This window comes from Ceratotherium simum, chromosome 5 (genome assembly GCF_057802395.1).
Source record: "Ceratotherium simum simum isolate JZ-2026a chromosome 5, ASM5780239v1, whole genome shotgun sequence".
Taxonomy (NCBI): domain Eukaryota; kingdom Metazoa; phylum Chordata; class Mammalia; order Perissodactyla; family Rhinocerotidae; genus Ceratotherium; species Ceratotherium simum.
The window spans coordinates 21344067-21363595 of NC_141904.1; the positions used below are offsets into that span (position 1 = coordinate 21344067).

Here is a 19529-nt window from a genome sequence, read left to right on the forward strand (position 1 = left end):
CCATACATCATTACACATTTTCCTTTCTGACCCTGCAGTGACCTTGAAGACAGACAAGAGTTTTCCAAGAATCCATGTCAACTCATCAGCCCTTCTTTTGGGAATACCAAGGATACTCTTAATGTGCAAGAAAGAATAGATTTTACGACTTACGTCTGATTGAGTTTATAAAGGACTTCCCAAACTTCACACCGTATCTGTGGTCAGGTTTATGAATTCGGCCAAGCTGGACCAAGTGATGATCCAAAGGGTAGCTGGCTAGATCTTCCAGTTCCTTGTCATTCCAAGCAGGGCCAAGGGAAAACACAAATAGGGCATAACCTTGACATTTGGCTCTCAAGGATTCTTTCTTTAAGGTTTCCTTGTCCAAGTGACTGCTTTCCCCAGTAGAGATCACAAATATGACTTTGTTTCTTCTCAGATTGGGTGTATTTAAAAAGATATTGTCCAGAGCCCATTGTAAGGCGTGACCGATAAAACTGTCTCCATTTAATTGTTGAACTGATTCTTCCACGTGCCTCTTCATGAGGCGCTTACTGTTGTAGGTGGTAAGGTTGAACTCAGTTCTAACAGGACTCTTCTGAGTGTTGGGCAGGAAGTTGGGGGGAGCATGGCTTAATAGGGCCACTCTGTCTCCAGTGACAGAGGTCTCGGGCTCTGGCGTGATTTCAAAGTGATCTAACAGTGCTCCCAGGAAGCCTCTTACGTCTTCAAATTCTGCACTTCCCACATGCCGGGAGCCATCCAGAAGGAAAGCAGCATCCATGTAAGACTGCACAGGGGGTGGTCTGGCTTGATCACAAGAAGCATCGGGCTTGCATACATCTGCAGACCAAAAGTCGTTTAGGGTTACAAAACAGAAATGGACAGAGAAGGAAAGATAGCATCTCAAATATTTGGACCTTTGTAAACTGCATAATCTTTGATGTTAAAGTAGAAACTAAATGACTTTGATATCAACAACAGGAAGGTCTCCTAGTACATGATTTGCATCTATAATCAAAAAGTAGAGATTTTATACTCAGCCTGTGTTTTGAATTCCATTTACTAGTGCTATCTGACTTTTAAAAATTAGGCTGCTTTCGACAGAAGTTTAATCTCGGCTATGTTTTAAGTTTATAAAGATTGAAGTGGACAATTTATCTCGTGCTTCTAAGAGTATACTGTACGATATCAAGACATAAAAGCTAATGCTCTCTCTAGATTGACAGTATACAGGTTAAATCAATGGCCCTTATTATCTGCTCACACTGTTCTACCATGAAAAGTAATCTGCTTAAAAAGTAAGAGTGGGGGCCGGCCTGGAGGCGCAAGCAGTTAAGCGGCCCAGGGTTCGCCGGTTCGGATCCCTGGTGCGCACCGACGCACCGCTTGGCAAGCCATGCTGTGGCGGCGTCCCATATAAAGTAGAGGAAGATGGGCACGGATGTTAGCCCAGAGCCAGTCTTCCTCAGCAAATAGAGGAGGATTGGCAGATGTTAGCTCAGGGCCAATCTTCCTTACACACACAAAAAAAAGTAAGAGTGAAAAGCAATAAATCTTTTATTTCAATTTAAATAAAGGTTTATAACTCAATGTCTATCTCTGTAGAGACATTAACGACAAAGCTACCACTCACGTTTTTATCTCCATAGTGCTTCTTAGTAGAAAGATCAATACATGTTTGTTAAACGAATATAAATACTGCTTTTGAACAGCTTTCATAAAACATGACGTCATTTTTACAAATATGCATATCTCATTTAACAAAAGAATGTGTAGTAATAAAAACAGAGAGTGAATTTTATTGACTCTGACCACAATGAATAATCAGAGGAATAAAAAAATTTGGAAATGGAAGGATCTTAGAGATCACACAATCTTTTAATTTTACAGAAGAGACTGAGGGCAGGAGAGCAAAATCATTTTGCCAAAGGATACACCAGTATTTCTAGAAGTTTATGCATATGAAGTCAGTGTTCTATTGTTAGAGACAAGGCCATGTGGTACAGCAGTGGGGAGGCCCCTTGGCCTGGCAGCCAGGACGCCTGGGTTCTGGTTTACTGTACCCAGCAACAAACACACTGTGCACCCCTATCCAAGTCACCATTGGGCCTCAATTCTGCACAATTAGGTGGTTGGATATGATTCATCCAGAGAGCCCTTCCAGGCTAACATTCCTTAACCTTAGGTTTTCAGCATTAGTTGATGGCTAAGGATGAGAATGGCCTCTTTAAAAACTAAAGAGAAGAGGTGGCCAACCTGGTGGCGCAAGCAGTTAAGTGCGCGCGCTCCGCTGCGGCGGCCTGGGGTTTGCCGGTTTGGATCCCGGGCGCGCACCGATGCACTGCTTGTCAAGTCATGCTGTGGCAGTGTCCCATATAAAGTGGAGGAAGATGGGCACAGATGTTAGCCCAGGGCCAGTCTTCCTCAGCAAAAAAAGAGGAGGATTGGCAGATGTTAGCACAGGGCTGATCTTACAAAAAAAAAAAAAAAAACTAAACTAAAGAGAAGAAAGAGAAATGGAATAATGTGTGTGGACAGCTGGCACTTAGATATGGGCCTGGGCCACGAATAAAAGCAGCAAGATGAAAGGTTAATAGCCAGAATGCAGATCCTAGGGGATATAGCAAACTTCCTAAGTTTGTGAGTCTTGCACATGGACTCAATAAAGATGTGGTTCTGGACAAGTTATGTTTCCCTCATCGAAATTCAGTAAAATTTTATGACCTCATTTAGTGAGCAGATGACAGAACAGTCACCTGTGTGCAAGGCAGTTTCTAAAATCAGCGACAGCAGGCTGCCCATTTGCTCAATTTTGTGGGGTTTTCTAATTGCAGGAAATGACAGCCAAAATATCTTCCATTATATGCCTAAGAGACAAGACAAGGGTTTAAGCCAAGAAATGGAGCCAAAATCTATCCCCAGTCACACATGTGCAACTTCTGACGGTGCAACATACCAGCACCCTGCTGTAACGGACGTGTTTGAAAGCACAGCTGAGAATAGAGAGGGTGGGATGATCTCCCCACAGTACGTTAGCCCTGTAACTGCCTTAAGTAAGAATGCCAGTGCCTAACCCACTGACTGGGAGAGGGTTCCGGGGGTAGGGGCAGGGGAAGGGAGGGAAGGAAAGCAGGAGAAAGGAAGGGAGGGAAATGGAGGGAGGGAGGGAGGGAGAGAGATTGATTAGAGGGAAGCAGAGGGGAAGACAGAAAGCAGAGAGGGTTATTAGAAGAAATTCTACTTCTGCCTCAGAGTTACCACCTCCCTGTGAGGTCATTTATATGGCAAGTATTAGCACCTCACTGATACACAGGGAGAAGGAGAGGAATTAAGCATGTTATTCAAGGCCAAATACAGAGTTTCAGGGGGTAGAATAATGGGATCTCTGTTACTTACGAATTGTGGGCTTTTTAAAGCCAGCTTTCTTGGGTTTATCTGGCTGTGGGCAAATCATTTTATCTGTCTAAGCCTCATTTTCCTCATCTGTAAAATGGAGCTAATAATAGTTCAAACGTTTTAGGGTGATTATAAGGACCGAAAGAAACAATTAGAAGAGTGCTTGGAACACAATAAGCACAATAGCTTAAGTATTAACTGTCTCATCGCCACCATCAACGTTTTATAAAGCAAGGAGAACAGTGCATGGCTTATAATAAAGGTTTGATAACTGTTAGCTATCACACTCACCAGTAATCTCAGTGGCTTCCACTGTCTTCATAATTATCAGAACACTCAAATTATTTGCATACTCAAATATAGGTCTAGCTCGTTGTCTAGCTAGATCTATAGATTGTATATAAAACACAATACCAGACAAACCAGCACTGCAAATCTTTTTGATGCTTAACATTTGGGAGTCCAAGAAGCCTCTTTGCAAAGAGAAATGCATGAATTTCTGCTAATTTCCACTTCTCCTGTAAAGCATTTCTTTGGGGTTGTGAACATTTGAGATTTAGAAAACACATAAATATACTTTACAGCATGAAAAACTTGGCAATGAGACAGGCTAAGTTTTTCTAAAAATCATTACTGTTTCCTGGAATTTGCAGAGAGGCCTGGAATGTAATCCTCCTGCTGTGACATCTAGGAGAACTGCTCGCTGGGCTGAGAGGCTCCATCTGTGGCCGAGGCAGTGTGATGAGGTGAGCCCAGAGCCCCAGGGACATTCTCCCAAGGCCACTTATATCCCCGCTGCCAAGTTCCAGCTGCTCCTGCCAACGGTGACTCAATGTGCTTCACAGGCCTGATCAAATTATGTGCTCTCCGTGGGTCTTACCATAGCAGAAAGTGCACCGCTGGAGTCTCTCTAAGGCTGGCGTGGAGTCGGCCCCGGATTGAACCATTACTACTTGGAATGTGCCAGTGTCATCGATCTGCAAGAAGCAGAAGCAAGAGAAAGACAGCTTAGTGGGAGGGGCTGCAAGTATCACCTAGGTTTGTTCTGAGAACTCAGATCTGGAGAGAGCAACGCTGCTCCTTCTAAGGAGATCATGGGAGCTGCAGCATGTCAGAGTGGCTAAGAGCACTGCTGAGTTTAACCCCGACACTCCCTTTAGCTGTGACAAGTTAGTTTGCCTCTGTTTCCTCATCTGTAAAATGGAATAATCACACTACTACCTACCAGGGCTACTGTGAGATTAAATGAGTTCAAAATTGAAAAGTACTAGCTGGCACAGCATGGTGCCACATGGGTCATTAGAGACACAAAACAATTCCTATCCATTATCCATCAACCCAGTGAGTTCATTCTTACGTTCATCATCCGCATTTAACAGATGATGAAACCGAAGTTCAAAGAAAGCTTAAAGGATTGATCAAAAGACAGTGAACATGGAAACCATTTAAGGAAGAGGTTCAATGACCTCCCCCTTCTCCAGGTCCCAGAGAACCAGGTGCAATCACAGGAGGCACTTTACAGCTATCTTTGAGTCCTTCCTATGTACCAGACATTGAAGCTGACTTTGCACTGCAGACTGAGAGCCACGCCCAGGCAGCTCTCCTCTGAACAATTCCCACTCTTTCCAATTGGGCCCATTGTTAGTAACCTACCTGAGGCTGGAGAGCAGGCAGAAGATAGGGAGGCTCCAAATAATGAAGACTAATCAGCTTGTCAGTTAACTGACTCAGAGATCATTGACAGTTGAAGGAAAATTGTAGGTATGATCCTATCTAATGCCTAAGAGATGGGACAGACGACATTTAGTTTCCCCTGTGAATCCTACTGGCTTACTCCCCTCTTTCTCAGGAAAGAGTCCTTCCCACACTTTATCCATGGAGGTAGGACTTTGGCTGCCGTGTCTATTTGGGGTGACTCCATCTCTCCAAGCTGAGTGGATTGTTCCAGGGATGGACAACTGAGTGAATCAGATCCATTCTCTCAGGAAGTTGGAACTGGGGTCCTGAGGACAGTGAGTCTCCCCGTGTTAGTGGTAAGCACTAACAGAGCTGTGGGCTGGCCATGTTCTATCTTGTGGACTGAGGAGCAAGAGAAATGGGCAGGAAGAGGGGAGTGCTTTCCCTGAGGCTTATTCCTATTTCTCCCCATCTTTTATTCCGTATATAAGAGATGGAGAAATCTGTGCTCACCAGGATTCCTCCCTGGGAGACCACTGTGTTTGCCTTCATAAGCTGTCTGGGTTAGAGGGAGAGACTCGGAGGGAACATGGGGTAACTCAAGCTTTCAGCTAAATTTCTGGGCACGAGTATACAGAGAAAAGAACATGTAGTGCCCGGGAAAGACTGAGAGGGAAGAAATGTAAAGTAGTGAAGGTGAGTATTGCGTGGTATGAGAGAAGAGAAAAAAAGAAAAGAGCCTGTGATGGTAGGCAGTGGACAAGGACAGGGGCAGTGGTGACGTAAATGGGGACATCTTGTAGGGGAATTCAGCGCTCTGCAGCCCTCCTTGTGACTCAGCATCTTCGGTAAAATCTGCATTGCTCACTGATTCTTTGTGCAAATGGATTCTTTGAAGAAGTGCTGAATGGTTTCTGTGTCCACATGAGCATAAGGTGAAAAGAGGTTGCTTACCTGGACTCAGAGCCAGAGGACACCTGGGTTATACCTAGATCCTTACGATAAATTCCCTTGGGGTACGTACATGAGTGCACTTAAACTAGCTGAAATTGGTTTTGGTGAACAAAGAGTCTTGACTCTTAACAACACCAGAAACAATTAGTCTGTATTGTTAATGGCTTTTAATAGGTATCTGGGTAATGTTTCAAGTGAATCATGCCTTCCCTTCATCTGGATTATGATGAGTGACCGGAACACCAAACCCAGAGAACATGGATCAGACCACGTGGTAGGGACAAAGTGCTTTCCTATTGCCAACTACGAGATCAAAAAAAAAAAAAAAAAAAAAAATCACAGAAAGTTTGAGCTAGAAGTAATCTTAGAAACCATATAATCCAATCCCACCACTTTACAGATGATGAAAGTAAGCCCAAAGGGAGGTGGAGTATGGAAGCTCCAGTTTAAATTTTGCTCTTCCCCAATAAGACCTACCTTCCAGCTTCTGCATGACCTACCTTTATGATTGCAGTTTTGTGTCAGTGGGTCCTAACTTAATTCAGAGCAGTGTTTTCAAGATGTCATCCAGGCACTGCTGCAAGTTTGTTAACTAGTTTGTGTTCTGTATGTCTACAAGGTGACTTCATATTTCTGGCGGTGGCACTAGTTGATAATTTAGGCTTCACATTTAATCATGTATCAACGTGTTGATGTCAACCTAAACCATCATCCTTCTCATTGATTCTATTGCTTTACTCTATTGCTTTACTGCTTTATTGCTTTATTTACTGCTTTATTGATTCTGTTGCTTTACTGGGAGAGTCCACAGGGAGTCTGTGCTCTCCCTGCCCCGCCCACCCCCCCCCAAAGTAATCTCCTAATCAATAAAGTTTGGCAGATGTGGTTTTTGAGCTCACTCATCCTACCGCACGTCATTGGAGCAACTATAGTTAACTTAGTACAGAAAAGTCCTTAAGCTGGATATAAGTTGGGGATTTGAAATAAAAGGGTCCTATGGTTCACTTTTCTTACTTCTCACTTTCTGTGGCTTCAAAGAAGCACCAGCTTGGATGGAAGTACTGCTACAAAGTCCACAGATGGGTGATACATGGCATTCAGCAAATGGTTCTGGATGATACCCTGTTCTTTCTTTTGTAAACATCATGGGGCTCCATAAATTGGTGCATTCAAGAGAAGATACAATTAATATTATGTGTAATCTTCTTTCTTTAGACAAGTCTATATTAACAGAGGAAATCTTTTTAAAAATAAAAAGGTTGGGTGCTCAAAGTGTTCAAGTTTCCCATTAACCCCCCCCCCCATTTCAGCTCTGCCTCCAATCATCAGAATAGGTTGTAACATCAAATATTACACTTGATGTTTCTCTCATCTGTAGTGCTAAACAGCAGAGTAAAATAAAAAAATTAGACTAGCTAAAAAGAGACATTTCTTATAAGTATATTAGAAAGGGAGACCCACTCTACAGTAAAATTCTTAATGTGCAACGAGTAAAATTTCACCAGAGAAGGTAATCGCCAAAGAAATTTAGAAGAAAAACCTTAGTGACAAAACAAAGCTGAGATTGAGGTTTTTCCAGTTAAAAATGGCCTTCCATCTCAAAAGGGACGAACAGCTTGTCGCTCAACTTCATACTATCACGAAAAATTTCCAAGATGGTGATCACAGTCCATTTGCTAACGGACATGGGGAAGTCAGCCCATGTTGTCGGAGCAGCTGCTTCTGAGTCCTGCCACACATGTCTGCACAGGTCTCAAATTTCACACTGCACCACTGAACTCTCAGATGCATCAAGATTTAGAAAAGGCAGGATAATTATGAAACAAACTAGGATTTTAAAATATAGCCCCCAAGTAAAAATTCATTGTGTTGTTAAATTTTTGAGTTCTGTTCTTAAAACAGTAACAAATAATAGTTTAAGTATAGGTAAGCACAATTGAAGAGACTGGATAGAAGAAAGAAAAAGAGGGCAAATGAAGAAGTAGTAATGTAATTTCTCCTCTGTAATGTCAGGTGTTGGGTTCTCCCCAACTCGTATATATGCCTCTGTTTTGAGCCCTTGTAGACAACCCTGCTTAGTTCTATCCTCTAATGGTGGCTCCATGAGAAAGGGTCTTTTGGTTTCCTACTCTATTCCTGTATCCCCAGAGCCTAGGACAGAACCTGGTATATATGAAGTGCCCCCTAAACATTTGTTGGGTGAATGAACCATAGGACCAGTTCCAACTTCTGTCTGCATCTCTAACTCTTCTTCTGCCCAAGGGGTGTTTAGAGCCAACGCTGCTCAGATTTATGTGGGTCATTGTCAGGAATTCGAAACTTCATTGGTGCTCTTTTGAGATGAAGTCCTTTAGGAAAGGAGCAAAGAGTCTCTAGGTGATTTGGGTAGAATCTCTAAGTGAGATTAACACTCAAAAGATTTTTTAAAAATCCACAAAATACGTTTTCTTAAGTTATGTGCTGTGCACACACCTTTGAGTGGATGGTAGAATTGTGTCAGTTTACATTTATATCACAAGTACCGTCAATTACTTGCGCTAGGATATTAAGTTGTCTCTTGTTTTGCGACTAAATAAAGCCAAGGGACGATGGGGGCTCTCAGTAAACAGAGGGACTTATGAGGACTCTGTGTGTATCTGAATCCACTCATAGAATTTTTGAGCTGCTGTGTCTCATAGCAGCTTCATTTGCATAGTGCCGCCCTACTCTTTTCCAATGTGTGTGCATTTTCTTGTCTGAGCCCGATATATCAGCCTGTCCATCTGCACAATTCTGAGTTAGTTCAATGATGCTAACAGCAGTTTCAGCTCCTTCACAGCCTGGACTTCAATATTGTTCAACAGATTTTAGTTCAGCATCAAGCAAATGAAGGATAACAATAATAAAGCAAAGGCTACCATTCTTGAGTGCTTGCTGTGTACTAGGCATCGATGTGTGGCTTTACGTCATTCCCTCTTCACGGCAACTCTGGGAAACAGAAACGCTTTCCATATTTCACAGATGAGACCTCTACTTCAACTCTCTTTTGCTTATTTTAACACTTTTGCAGAAAATTATGGAGCTGGAAAGGGCCTCAAAAGGCCACTTAATCCAGGAAAGAGAGAAGTCACCTTTGCTGGTGAGTGACTGCCCCATGAAAGGCCTTCAGGAAAAGGTGGCATCTTGACCACCTATATTTAGCCATGTACTTCATGCCAACAGTAAATCAATCTGGCCTTCAGAAAGTTCTTACTTCAGTCTAACCTGAGGTTTCCTATTGCTATTACTTCTAGTTTCTCTAATATGAGATTTTGCTAAGTTGGAGTTCAGCTGGCTAATTTTCTCCAGTAATAATTTTTCACACACTTGAAGACAGTGATTCGGGTGCTTCTTACTTCCCTTTATCTAAATGAAATACTTTTCAAATGCTTGGCCTTTTCGTTCAGGTTGCATTTTCTAATACCCTTTTGCTGCTGCTTGGGGCGCCTCTTCATGGTTTCCACATAAATGGAGAACAAAACACCATGTTCGGTCAACACAGATGACTGGAAGGACAATTTATGGGTCCTGCAGGTCTTTTGTAATGGAGCCCTGTCACTGAGCCACCATTGACTGGGTGTTTAAAAGGTTAGGATGGCTATTACCAAAAAAGCAAGAAATAACAAGTGTTGGCGAAGATGTGGAGAAAAGGGAACCCTTGTGCAGTGTTGGTGGGAATGTAAATTGGTGTAGCCACTAGGGACAACAGTATGGTGGTTCCTCAAAAAACTAAAAATAGAACTACCGTATGATCCAGCAATTCCACTTCTGGGTATTTATCTGAAGAAAATGAAAACACTAACTCAGAAAGATACATGCACCCTCGTGTTCATTGGCAGCATTATTTACAATAGCCAAGATATGGAAACAGCCTAAGCGTCCAATGATGGATGAATGGACAAAGAAGATGTGTATTTATATGCAATGGAATATTATTCAGCTGTAAAAAGAAAGAAATCTTCCCATTTTCCACATGGACAGACCTTGAGGGCATTATGCTAAGTGAAATAGACAGTGAGACAAATACCATATGATCTCATTTATACGTGGAATCTAAAACCAAAAGGAAAAACAAAACCTGAGCTCATAACGAGAACAGATTGGTGGTTGTCAGGGGTAGGGGGTGGGAGGGATGAGTGAAATGAGTGAAGGGGGTCAAAAGGTACAAATTTCTGGTTATAAAATAAATAAGTCACAGGGATGTAATGTACAGCATGGTAACTATAGTTAATACTGTATTACATATTTGAAAGTTGCAAAGAGGGTAAATCTTAAAAGTTCTTATCACACGAAAATTTATAACTGTGTATGGTAATAGATGTTAACTAGACTTATTGGGGTGATCACTTGGTAATATATACAAATATTGAACCATTATGTTGTACGCCTGAAACTAATACAATGTTATATGTCAATTATACCTCAATTAAAAACAAAAAAGGAGGGGCAGGCCGGGCGGGGCAGCGGTTAAGTGCACGCACTCTGCTTCTGCACGCACTGTCGCACTGGCTTGTCAAGCCAAGCTGTGGCGGTGTCCCATATAAAGTAGAGGAAGATGGGCGCAGATGTTAGCCCAGGGCCGACCTTCCTCAGCAAAAAAGTGGAGGACTGGCATCGCATGTTAGCTCAGGGCTGATCCTCCTACCCAAAAAAGAAAAGGTCATCTTGTTCCCAGGTGGCTTATTTAGGAATGCTACACAGCAAGATTTTAATCCTTAACCTAAGAAACTATACTGAGAACGACTTTTCCTTTATAAAATTTGGATAGTTACATGATTGGTGAAGTTATAAAATCAGTCAATTTGTGTTCATCAGACAGCAACGATTACTACTCAGGCCATCTAAGTGTCCTCCAGGAATGTTTATTGTCCTTCCTCATTTAGTATCTTTACACCCAGAGGCAACTCAGGGAGTCCCTTGGAGAAGCACTAGAATAGCAACCCTGGGTTCAAGTCCAGACACTGCCACTTCTTAGCTGTGTGAACCTAGTTAACAGTGGTTAACTTCTCCAGGCTCAGCTTTCTCATGGAAGCAAGGGCGATAACAGTTATACCTATCTTGCACATGCTTCTTGTGGGAATTAAAGAAGATAACGCATATAAAGGGCTTAGCATGTTTCTGGTACATAGTAATAAGTAGCATAGTTCTATACTTTGTTATAGAGCCTTCTGAACATAGAGGCAAAAGAAAAAAAAAGTATGTGAAAGGCTTAACCCTCTTACCGTAAATGAACGCTTGATGGAGGGCACGTTGCTGAAAGCGATCACGACCGGAATGATGTCAAGGGCAGTGAACTCAATGGTGGCCGTGGTGACGGACTGGGCATCGGCAGACTGACCGCCGCTGAAAAATGTGGCGATTCTTCTTGTGTGAGCCCCTGGAAGTGTTCGCTTGAAGACATTCCTGGAAATAAACCTCATTGTTTTGCCGATATCCCTGCCGGCTGAGGATCTCTCGTAAGGAATGGCTTCAATTTCCCTGAGAAGTTGGCTCTTCTTGTAGGCGTCTGAGAAGCGGATGAGGTGCCTGGCGTGGGAGTTATAGGAGAGGATGGCAACGCGCGCTCCCACCGGGCAGCTGTTCTCCCGCACTCGGACGCCTCTCACGAAGGCAGATACCATCTCCTTCATCTGCTCAAATTCCTGCTCGGTCACGTCCCGGGACTGGTCTAACGCAAACACCATCTCGGTTGGATGCACCGGGCATTCTGGTTTTCCTAAAAGGCAAGAACATGCTCCTTATCACATAGCATGCTTACTTTAAAAAAAGGACACAAAGAAGGCAAAGTATTTTTAAATGTTAAATATTCATATATTTAAATATTAAATAGTTAATTATTTAAATATTAAAATAAGCATTTGAAATATTAAATATTTAAAATAAATAATTAAAAACGCTATTCTAAAAATTGAATTTGATCTTTTAAATAAAGCACAAGAAAAAGTCTATAATTCAAATTGAGGTTTAATGAAATTTGTAAGTTAATTACCAAATTCTTTCTAAATAATAAAGAACTCATGGACATGACCTTTTACTTACAGAGATTGGATCAATGGTATCATGTTTGTGGCTGGAACTTTACTCAGTTAAATGAACTAAAACGTACATTTTTTACTTAATGAGGAAATGTAACAGGGATTAAAAAAATGGGTGTGAAAACTCTGAAAATAATTTCAGAAAGATTGGAAGAGAGCTGACATACACTGTACAGAACTGACCATTAGTAGCAAAGAGAGTAGGTACCACAGGGAAGTGTTTAGAGCCCTGGCCCAACTACTTACTACCATGTGACCTCGTCCAGGTGACTTTTCCTCTCTGTGACTCAGTTTGCTCATCTGTAAAATGCCAGTCCTAAGAGCCTTTTTTCTTAGAGACATTGTGAAATATGATTGTTAGACTCGACTATAAGCGATAACTTTCGATTTACTCATTGATTCCAATTCATTCATTCTAATCCCAGTACCTTGCACTTATCACAGCTGACAATTTATATTTGCCTGATTACCCAATTAATGTTTGCCTCTCCCACTAATTTGTGAAGTGTGGAGACAGGGCTTGTGTCTCTCTTGATCCGGCAGATTATTAGTGCCTGCCTTATAGCAGGGATTTAATAAATGTCGACCGAATGAAAAGAACAAAACTAAGGACAGTTCTTTGCAACAGGTACAGGAAGATGGACAAGACCTGAATAATGGATGGGATGCCTGGGGTTGAGATGTAGGTTGGGAAAAGGAAATCTCAATGATGTGCTTCTCTCGGAGGGGTGGCCCTCTCATTCAGATGCCAGCCAGCTGAATTTGGAGATCATGAACACAGCGTGAGGCCCACCAGCTCTTCACGAGGAGCTCAGGATCTCAGACCTGCTGGAGCTGGTCCAGGAGAGAGTCCCTCTGCTGCGGCCTGCTGGGCCTCGTTTCTCCTTAGCGCTAGATTATTATGTCCTTCTGGCCCTGGACTCCACGACTTCAGAGGTCAAATGACCAGTAAGAATAAACGTTCAACCCCAGACCAAACTGTGCATTTCAGTAGAGACAGGACAGAATTTATTAGTCTCTGAGTCTAATTTAGAGGGCGGAGCAGATATTTAAAAAAAAAAATTGAAGTCATGTCAATTTTACAATAAAAAATGAGTAGAATTATGACCAAACATGAAAGTGGTTCTGCCAGCTTTTCTTTTGGCTGTTATTTGCATGTGGGAACAACAACAATGTAGCTTCAAGTGTAGTTTAGAGATAAAGGGAATAAAAGATTCACAGCAATGACTGAAGATATGAAAAAATTCAAGTTCTCAGGGAAAAACATCTAAGGGCTAATTTAACTTGCAAAATACATCCCTCTGAACTCCAGCAAGCTGGAGGGACCAGAGGATTCTAAAGCATGCTGGGATGGACTGGGTTGTGGTGGCACCTAAGCGACCCTCCTCAAGGCATGGATCGCCACACGAAGACTTAACGTGGCCACACCCTGTACACTGATGGTTGCTGCTTGGCACAGAGCAGGTGACGAGGCGGACAGAGTAAGGCAAAACAAACCACTGCCATGTAACTAAGACACAGCAATGGCGGCCCTCGTCCAGGCCACCACCATAGTTGCCTGGAATACCACAACACACTCCTAATTAGTTCTGTGGCTTTTACACTTATCCTCTCTATAATCTACTTTTCCATAGCAGCCCAAATAAACTTTACAAAACTGTTCATCAGCTCATGTTCCTCCCTTAAATACTTTCAATGAACTCTTTAATTCCAATTTGAATAAAGTCCAGCCTCCTTATTATAATTTACAAAGTCCAGCTTGATCTGGCCCCTGCCTGATCCTTCTCCATTTTTTCACATGTCAATCTCCCCTTCTTTATTTCTCAGTCATACTGGGCTTCTGTGGGTTTCTAGAAAATGCCTAAGTCAGGCTTCTTTTTATTCTTCACTTCAAACTCCAATGTCATTATTTCAAAGAGGAGCCCTCCATCCAAAAGGATTTCTCCTCTCGCCTACCATTATTCTGTGATGGAGCATCCTATTCTTTATTTCTTTCACAGCAACTATAGGATTCTGCAATTCTTTCATTTGTTTATTTGTTTATTATCTGGATCCTCCATTAGAATGGAAGCTTCTGAAGACAAGAATTACGTCCATCTTATTCAGCTCTGTATCCCCAGTGCCTGGGAAACAGACTGGCACATAATGGGCTTTCAGTAAATATTTGTTGAATGAGCGAACAAGCAATCAGAGGGCATGGATTGATGGGTTTATACAAAAGGTATAAAGGTTTAAGAAAGTGATGATGGGTTTATACAAAAATATCATGTAATAAGCACTTGTAAAAACTTGAAAACTGGCACAGAATGATATTAAGCCTACTTGATAATTAGCATCAGGCATGAGCTCTGTGGATTTTAGCACCATCCGAGCTACACATTCAGCTTACTTGCTGTCTGATCATCCCTATTTTTGTTCTTCATACTTCACCCTTTGCATCTTAATCTCTTACCACTAGACTACTAGAGACCGTATGACAAAGAGAAAGAAAATGAAGGGAGGGAGAAACATTATAAAAAAAATCTAACGTTAAATGGTAATGTTAGTCATTAAAATATTACTAATAAAAAAATCAAACCACTTGGTGGGGAAATAGCTGTGAGACTCAGCTAAAACTGTGTCATTTATCAGGGGCGGGTCTGTGCTACCAGTATGATGCAGCAAAGATAGTCCAGATAAAACTTATATCATTTGGCAGGCAACACATAAGTTCTAACTCATCTTTCCAGATGTACGACATTTTGGAGCTTGATTATAATATGCTGTAAATGAAGATTACTCACCACGTCCGCCAGCTGGGGAAGAAGAACAAAGGAGATTGGGTTATTATTTGGTAGGAGCATGGAGTCCTGTATTGTGTAGGGAAGTCATGGCAGCCGAGGCTTTGCTCTGGGTGCTTTTTGTAGATGACTCAAAACTCAAGGCAACAGAGAGGGTTTGGAGAAAATGCAGATGGATCTCAGCATCTTGATAAAAGCATTGTTCCTTCCAGAGGGAATAGGCTGGGAGAAGTGGGACAACATTCAGCCATACATCAGCAGCCTGCAGCCAGCTGTCAGAGGGAAAAGGCCTTCGCCTGAGAGGGAACATTATGTTGCAGAGAGGTGCACTGAATTGAGAAAGTTAAAGGTCCTATCCTCTCTTTATTCTAAATTTTCCCCATGTAGCTATCTATAGCTATCGATTTTATATATACACATATAAGTGTGTACATATGTGTATTTATATGTGCGTGTGTGTGTAAATAAATGTCAGAGGTGGATTTACTCTGAAGCAAATGAAGTTTAAGCTTTAGGTCTGTACTGCCCAATATTGAAGCCACTGTAGCCACATGTGGCTATTTAAATTTTAATTAATTAAAATTAAATGAAATAAATTCAGCTTCTCAGTTGCAGTAACCATCTTTCAAGTACTCAAAGTCACATGTGGCTAGTGGCTACTGTGTTGGACAGTGCAGTGGAACACTTCCATCACTGCAGAAAGTTCTATTGGACAGCACTGCTTTCAATTGCTCACCTGCTGGGATCCCTTGCAAGGCCCTGAGAAGGGCACTGGCCATGTGTTCACATGATCATGTGCTTGTATAAATGCTAAAGTCATTGGCTGCGATTTCCTTTCTTGTTCTAAATCACACTTACTTGAAATAATTTTGTATCTACTTTTGGATTTGTAATTTTGTATTGAGCCCCTCCAATTTTAAAAGATCAGGGCTTATCACACGTGGATCTACCCTTGAGTCATCACAGTTCGCGTGGCTCCTATGTCAGCCTACTGTGCTAGCTCAGCCCCAAAGCAATCAGTCTTCATGACCTAATGTATATATTTTGATTTCCACCATGGATGGTTTCATTCTGCTACACAAAGGCAGAGTTAAGATCAATACTTCACTTAAAGCTTTTAAAAGTCTGTGTCTTTGAGACGAACGCTCTCTACAGAAATGGGCTCTAATTTGTCTTTTTTTTCCCCTTAAAATGCCTTGAGGGAACTTTTGACATTCTTTTCAGTCATAGTGTTTATTTGGGGAGTGATTACACATTTGTAGATGAACATTAAAAGGTCGACTCTCTCCTCATCTTGTACATGGAATTTCTTTGATGGTGCTAACACATATTCTGATGGAAGAGGCTGCTATATTTTGAAAGCAAGTTCAAAAGAGCATTTGCCAAATCAAAATGTCTTTTTGCTTTTAAAATTATGAGAGAGAAAAGAAAATATAAGCAGAATGAATAGTTTTACAAGCAAATCAATCAGTCTAACTGAAAGTAATCAAGCATACCTCTCCAGGAAAGGAATAATTAACAACAAACCAAAGTCAGGGCTCCCACCCACCAGGACATCCAATTATCATGCTGTCTCTTTCATACTAGGTGAATTCAATCCTGCCAGTTATTGTCAGGTGTTAATAATCATTTTAAAATGTTCAATGTGACTCTCCATGGACTGATTTCACCATCAGGAGAGTTCTGACCTCATCTCTCAATTTTCCCTAGATTAAAAGCACTAGATAGATTATTACTTAGTGCTTGGAACAGGTTCCAATAGACATGCTGGCAGCCAGAGAGGGAGTTAATAGTCACCAGTCTATGCTGACTCAAAATATATGCAGTGACATCTCTAATTTTAAGAAATCAGCTGGTAAATTGTCTCAATTTTGAATGCAGAATTTGCTGCTTTTCTTCTATGAATGCTGACAACTTGAGTGATCATTTTAAATGGTACTTACGACTGTGGTCCCGCACATACTGAATGAGGTCACATGTCTACAGTTAAAAAATAAAACAGAAAGAATTAACCAACAGACTGCCAGGTCCTGAAGTTTAAAAATAAATAAATTTAATGGAGTGCTCAGAGCACTCTGTTGGAATCAGGAGATACGTACGGAAAGCGAAGCCAATCCTTTGGCCCCTTTCATACCCTAGGAAACAAACAAAAGTGGTTTTACCGCTCTAGACACACATATCAGTAGCCAGAATGTGCACCAACGTTACCCTAAGAAAGTGAAACCTTTAAAAGGTTTTTATTCTTATTAAGTTAGCAGGGAAAAAGGAATCCATGTAGGATACTCATCACCTAGTTAACAGTAACAGTCTAAGGGGAATAAACTCTAAGCAGCAAGCTTGACGCATACAAGCCTCCAAATGCCACTTTCCTCCAGCCCCATCTCTGGATGACAAGGGGTGTTCAGAATCTAAGGATGGAGCTGAGAACTTGACAATGGCATGGAGAGCTTTGGAACAGGCTTAAAGCTTAGAACTAGGTAAAGCTGAACCATCCGTGGCAGCTGCCCCTCCTTAAGGCAGATGTTCAGAGTCCCTCAACCCCATGCTTTGCCTTGGCCACTGGGCAGCCCCAGAACTGAACCTTAATCTGTTCCTGTCACTAGTTGGATGACAAAGGGACCACCAAACTCAAACCAAATATCTGGAAAGGTAATCCCAACTGTCTTCCAAAAATGAGTATAAATATACATATCTGTATCGGTTGGGGATAGAAAGGTCAAAGTGCAAATGGTTTTAATTTCATGTGTTCAATCCCATCTTTGGAACAGAAAGAGTCTGGCTATTCTCAGAGAGGCACCCAAGGAAAAATGCAGTGGATCCCCACCCACAATCCTGAAGACAATAAGTTCCATATGAATACAACTTTGATCTTTTATTCATTATTTATTAATTTCCTCTCTCTTTCATTCATTCACTGATCACTTATTGAATGCAAGAAGAGGGCAAGTATTGGACAAATAAAATTCACCGATATTTGAGAAATCTTATTTTAGTCTAATACTTTTGGTTTCCTCCCTCCATTGCCCCCACCTCCCAAGAAACGGCAGCTGATATTTAAACGGCATTTTTTTCCTTCTCTTTCTGAGCAGATAAAGGTGGAAAAATAGTGAAAATCGTTGCCAAGCTGCAAACACAGAAAGCACGCACATTTGGACAATGAAGACTCCATGCAATGAATTTTAATTTGGAAAAGGAGCTGGTGTGATTTATGGCTTTTCAAGTTACCTTGCGTCCGGGAGGTCCCAGCTCCCCAGGGGATCCTGGTTGTCCTGGAAGCCCAGTGGATATCTCAAAGCAGAATTTATTTATTTTAAAATTATATTTATACATATACGTACGTGTCTTTGTGGGTGTGGGTGTTTTAAATTTCAAAGACAATACACTTTCGTTTTAGAAAATTGAGAGACTTCCAAAAAAGCACACAAAGGAAAAAACATCCTCAGCAATCCCTTCTCCCCTAAATAATCTTTGCTAGGGCCGGCCCCGTGGCTTAGCGGTTAAGTGCGTGCGCTCTGCTACTGGCGGCCCGGGTTCGGATCCTGGGTGCACATCAACGCACCACTTCTCCGGCCATGCTGAGGCCACGTCCCACATACAGCAACTAGAAGGATGTGCAACTATGACATACAACTATCTACCGGGGCTTTGGGGGAAAAAAAAAAAAAAGGAGGAGGATTGGCAATAGATGTTAGCTCAGAGCCGGTCTTCCTCAGCAAAAAGAGGAGGATTAGCATGGATGTTGGCTCAGGGCTGATCTTCCTCAAAAAAAAAAAAATAATAATCTTTGCTAACATTTTGATGTCTTTTCTTCTAGTCATTTACTTGCTTATTCTTTCGGTATTAATCTATATGTTCTTTTAAAAATATAATTTTATACTTTTTCCTGTTGCCTTTTACTAAACTAAACTAAATATATATCTGTGGACATGTTCATATTACTAAATATCCTTTTCGCAAAATCATGGCTGCACCGTATTCTGTTACATGAATATACCATGATTTATTTAATCAGTCTGTTATTGTTGGTATTTAGGTTTGCTGTCGTTGTAATAAGCAATGCTACCATACAGTTGTTATATGTGCAATTCTGATTATTTCCTTAGGGAAGATTGCTAGAACTTGAATTACCTGGGTCAAGGGAGAAATATCTAAATTTATCTAAATTTAGTAAGTGACTAAACTGAAACACAAACAAATTAACAAAAAACCCAGAAAAACAAAAATTTAAGTATAAAAACCATGAAACAACAACAAGAAGAAAACGTTTAACCATTGGCTGGAAACATTTGTAGTGAATTGGGGAATAGCAGCAGTAATAAAACAACAGTTATTGATCACTTACTATACGCCAGGAACTTTTCCTTGTGCATTTAACAATATAATTTATCATAAAGAAAGCTAGAATTTATTTTAAAAATTAGGGCAATATTCCTTTGTTCATTCAAAATGCCACAGGATTTATAACCTTTATAGGAATAAAAAATCAAAGTTGTCTAAAATCAACTTAATTTGTAAAATCATTGCCTATGGAACAGAAAATAATTATTGATGTTCTTTTGGGTATTTCACAGTGTGCTGGTTGAGTGAAAAAAAACTTACTGATCACATTTTATTTAGAAGATATAGATTAACTTCCCAGGAAAAAGATGGTAGATTGAACATATGCATTTACTTTTGGTCCCTC

General features: G+C 41.1%; 1 protein-coding gene across 1 annotated transcript in view; it reads right to left on the reverse strand.

The window, feature by feature from the left end:
• The window catches only part of COL6A6 (collagen type VI alpha 6 chain), a 122616-nt gene that overhangs the window by 11951 nt on the left and 91136 nt on the right, over positions 1-19529 (reverse strand). The window contains exons 29-35 of the mRNA XM_087430574.1: positions 18071-18133; positions 16945-16980; positions 16789-16825; positions 14849-14860; positions 11253-11746; positions 4262-4358; positions 154-825 (exon numbers count right to left, since the gene is read on the reverse strand). Coding sequence (XP_087286700.1) covers positions 154-825; positions 4262-4358; positions 11253-11746; positions 14849-14860; positions 16789-16825; positions 16945-16980; positions 18071-18133 — 1411 coding nt within the window. The remainder of the gene's footprint in view (positions 1-153; positions 826-4261; positions 4359-11252; positions 11747-14848; positions 14861-16788; positions 16826-16944; positions 16981-18070; positions 18134-19529) is intronic.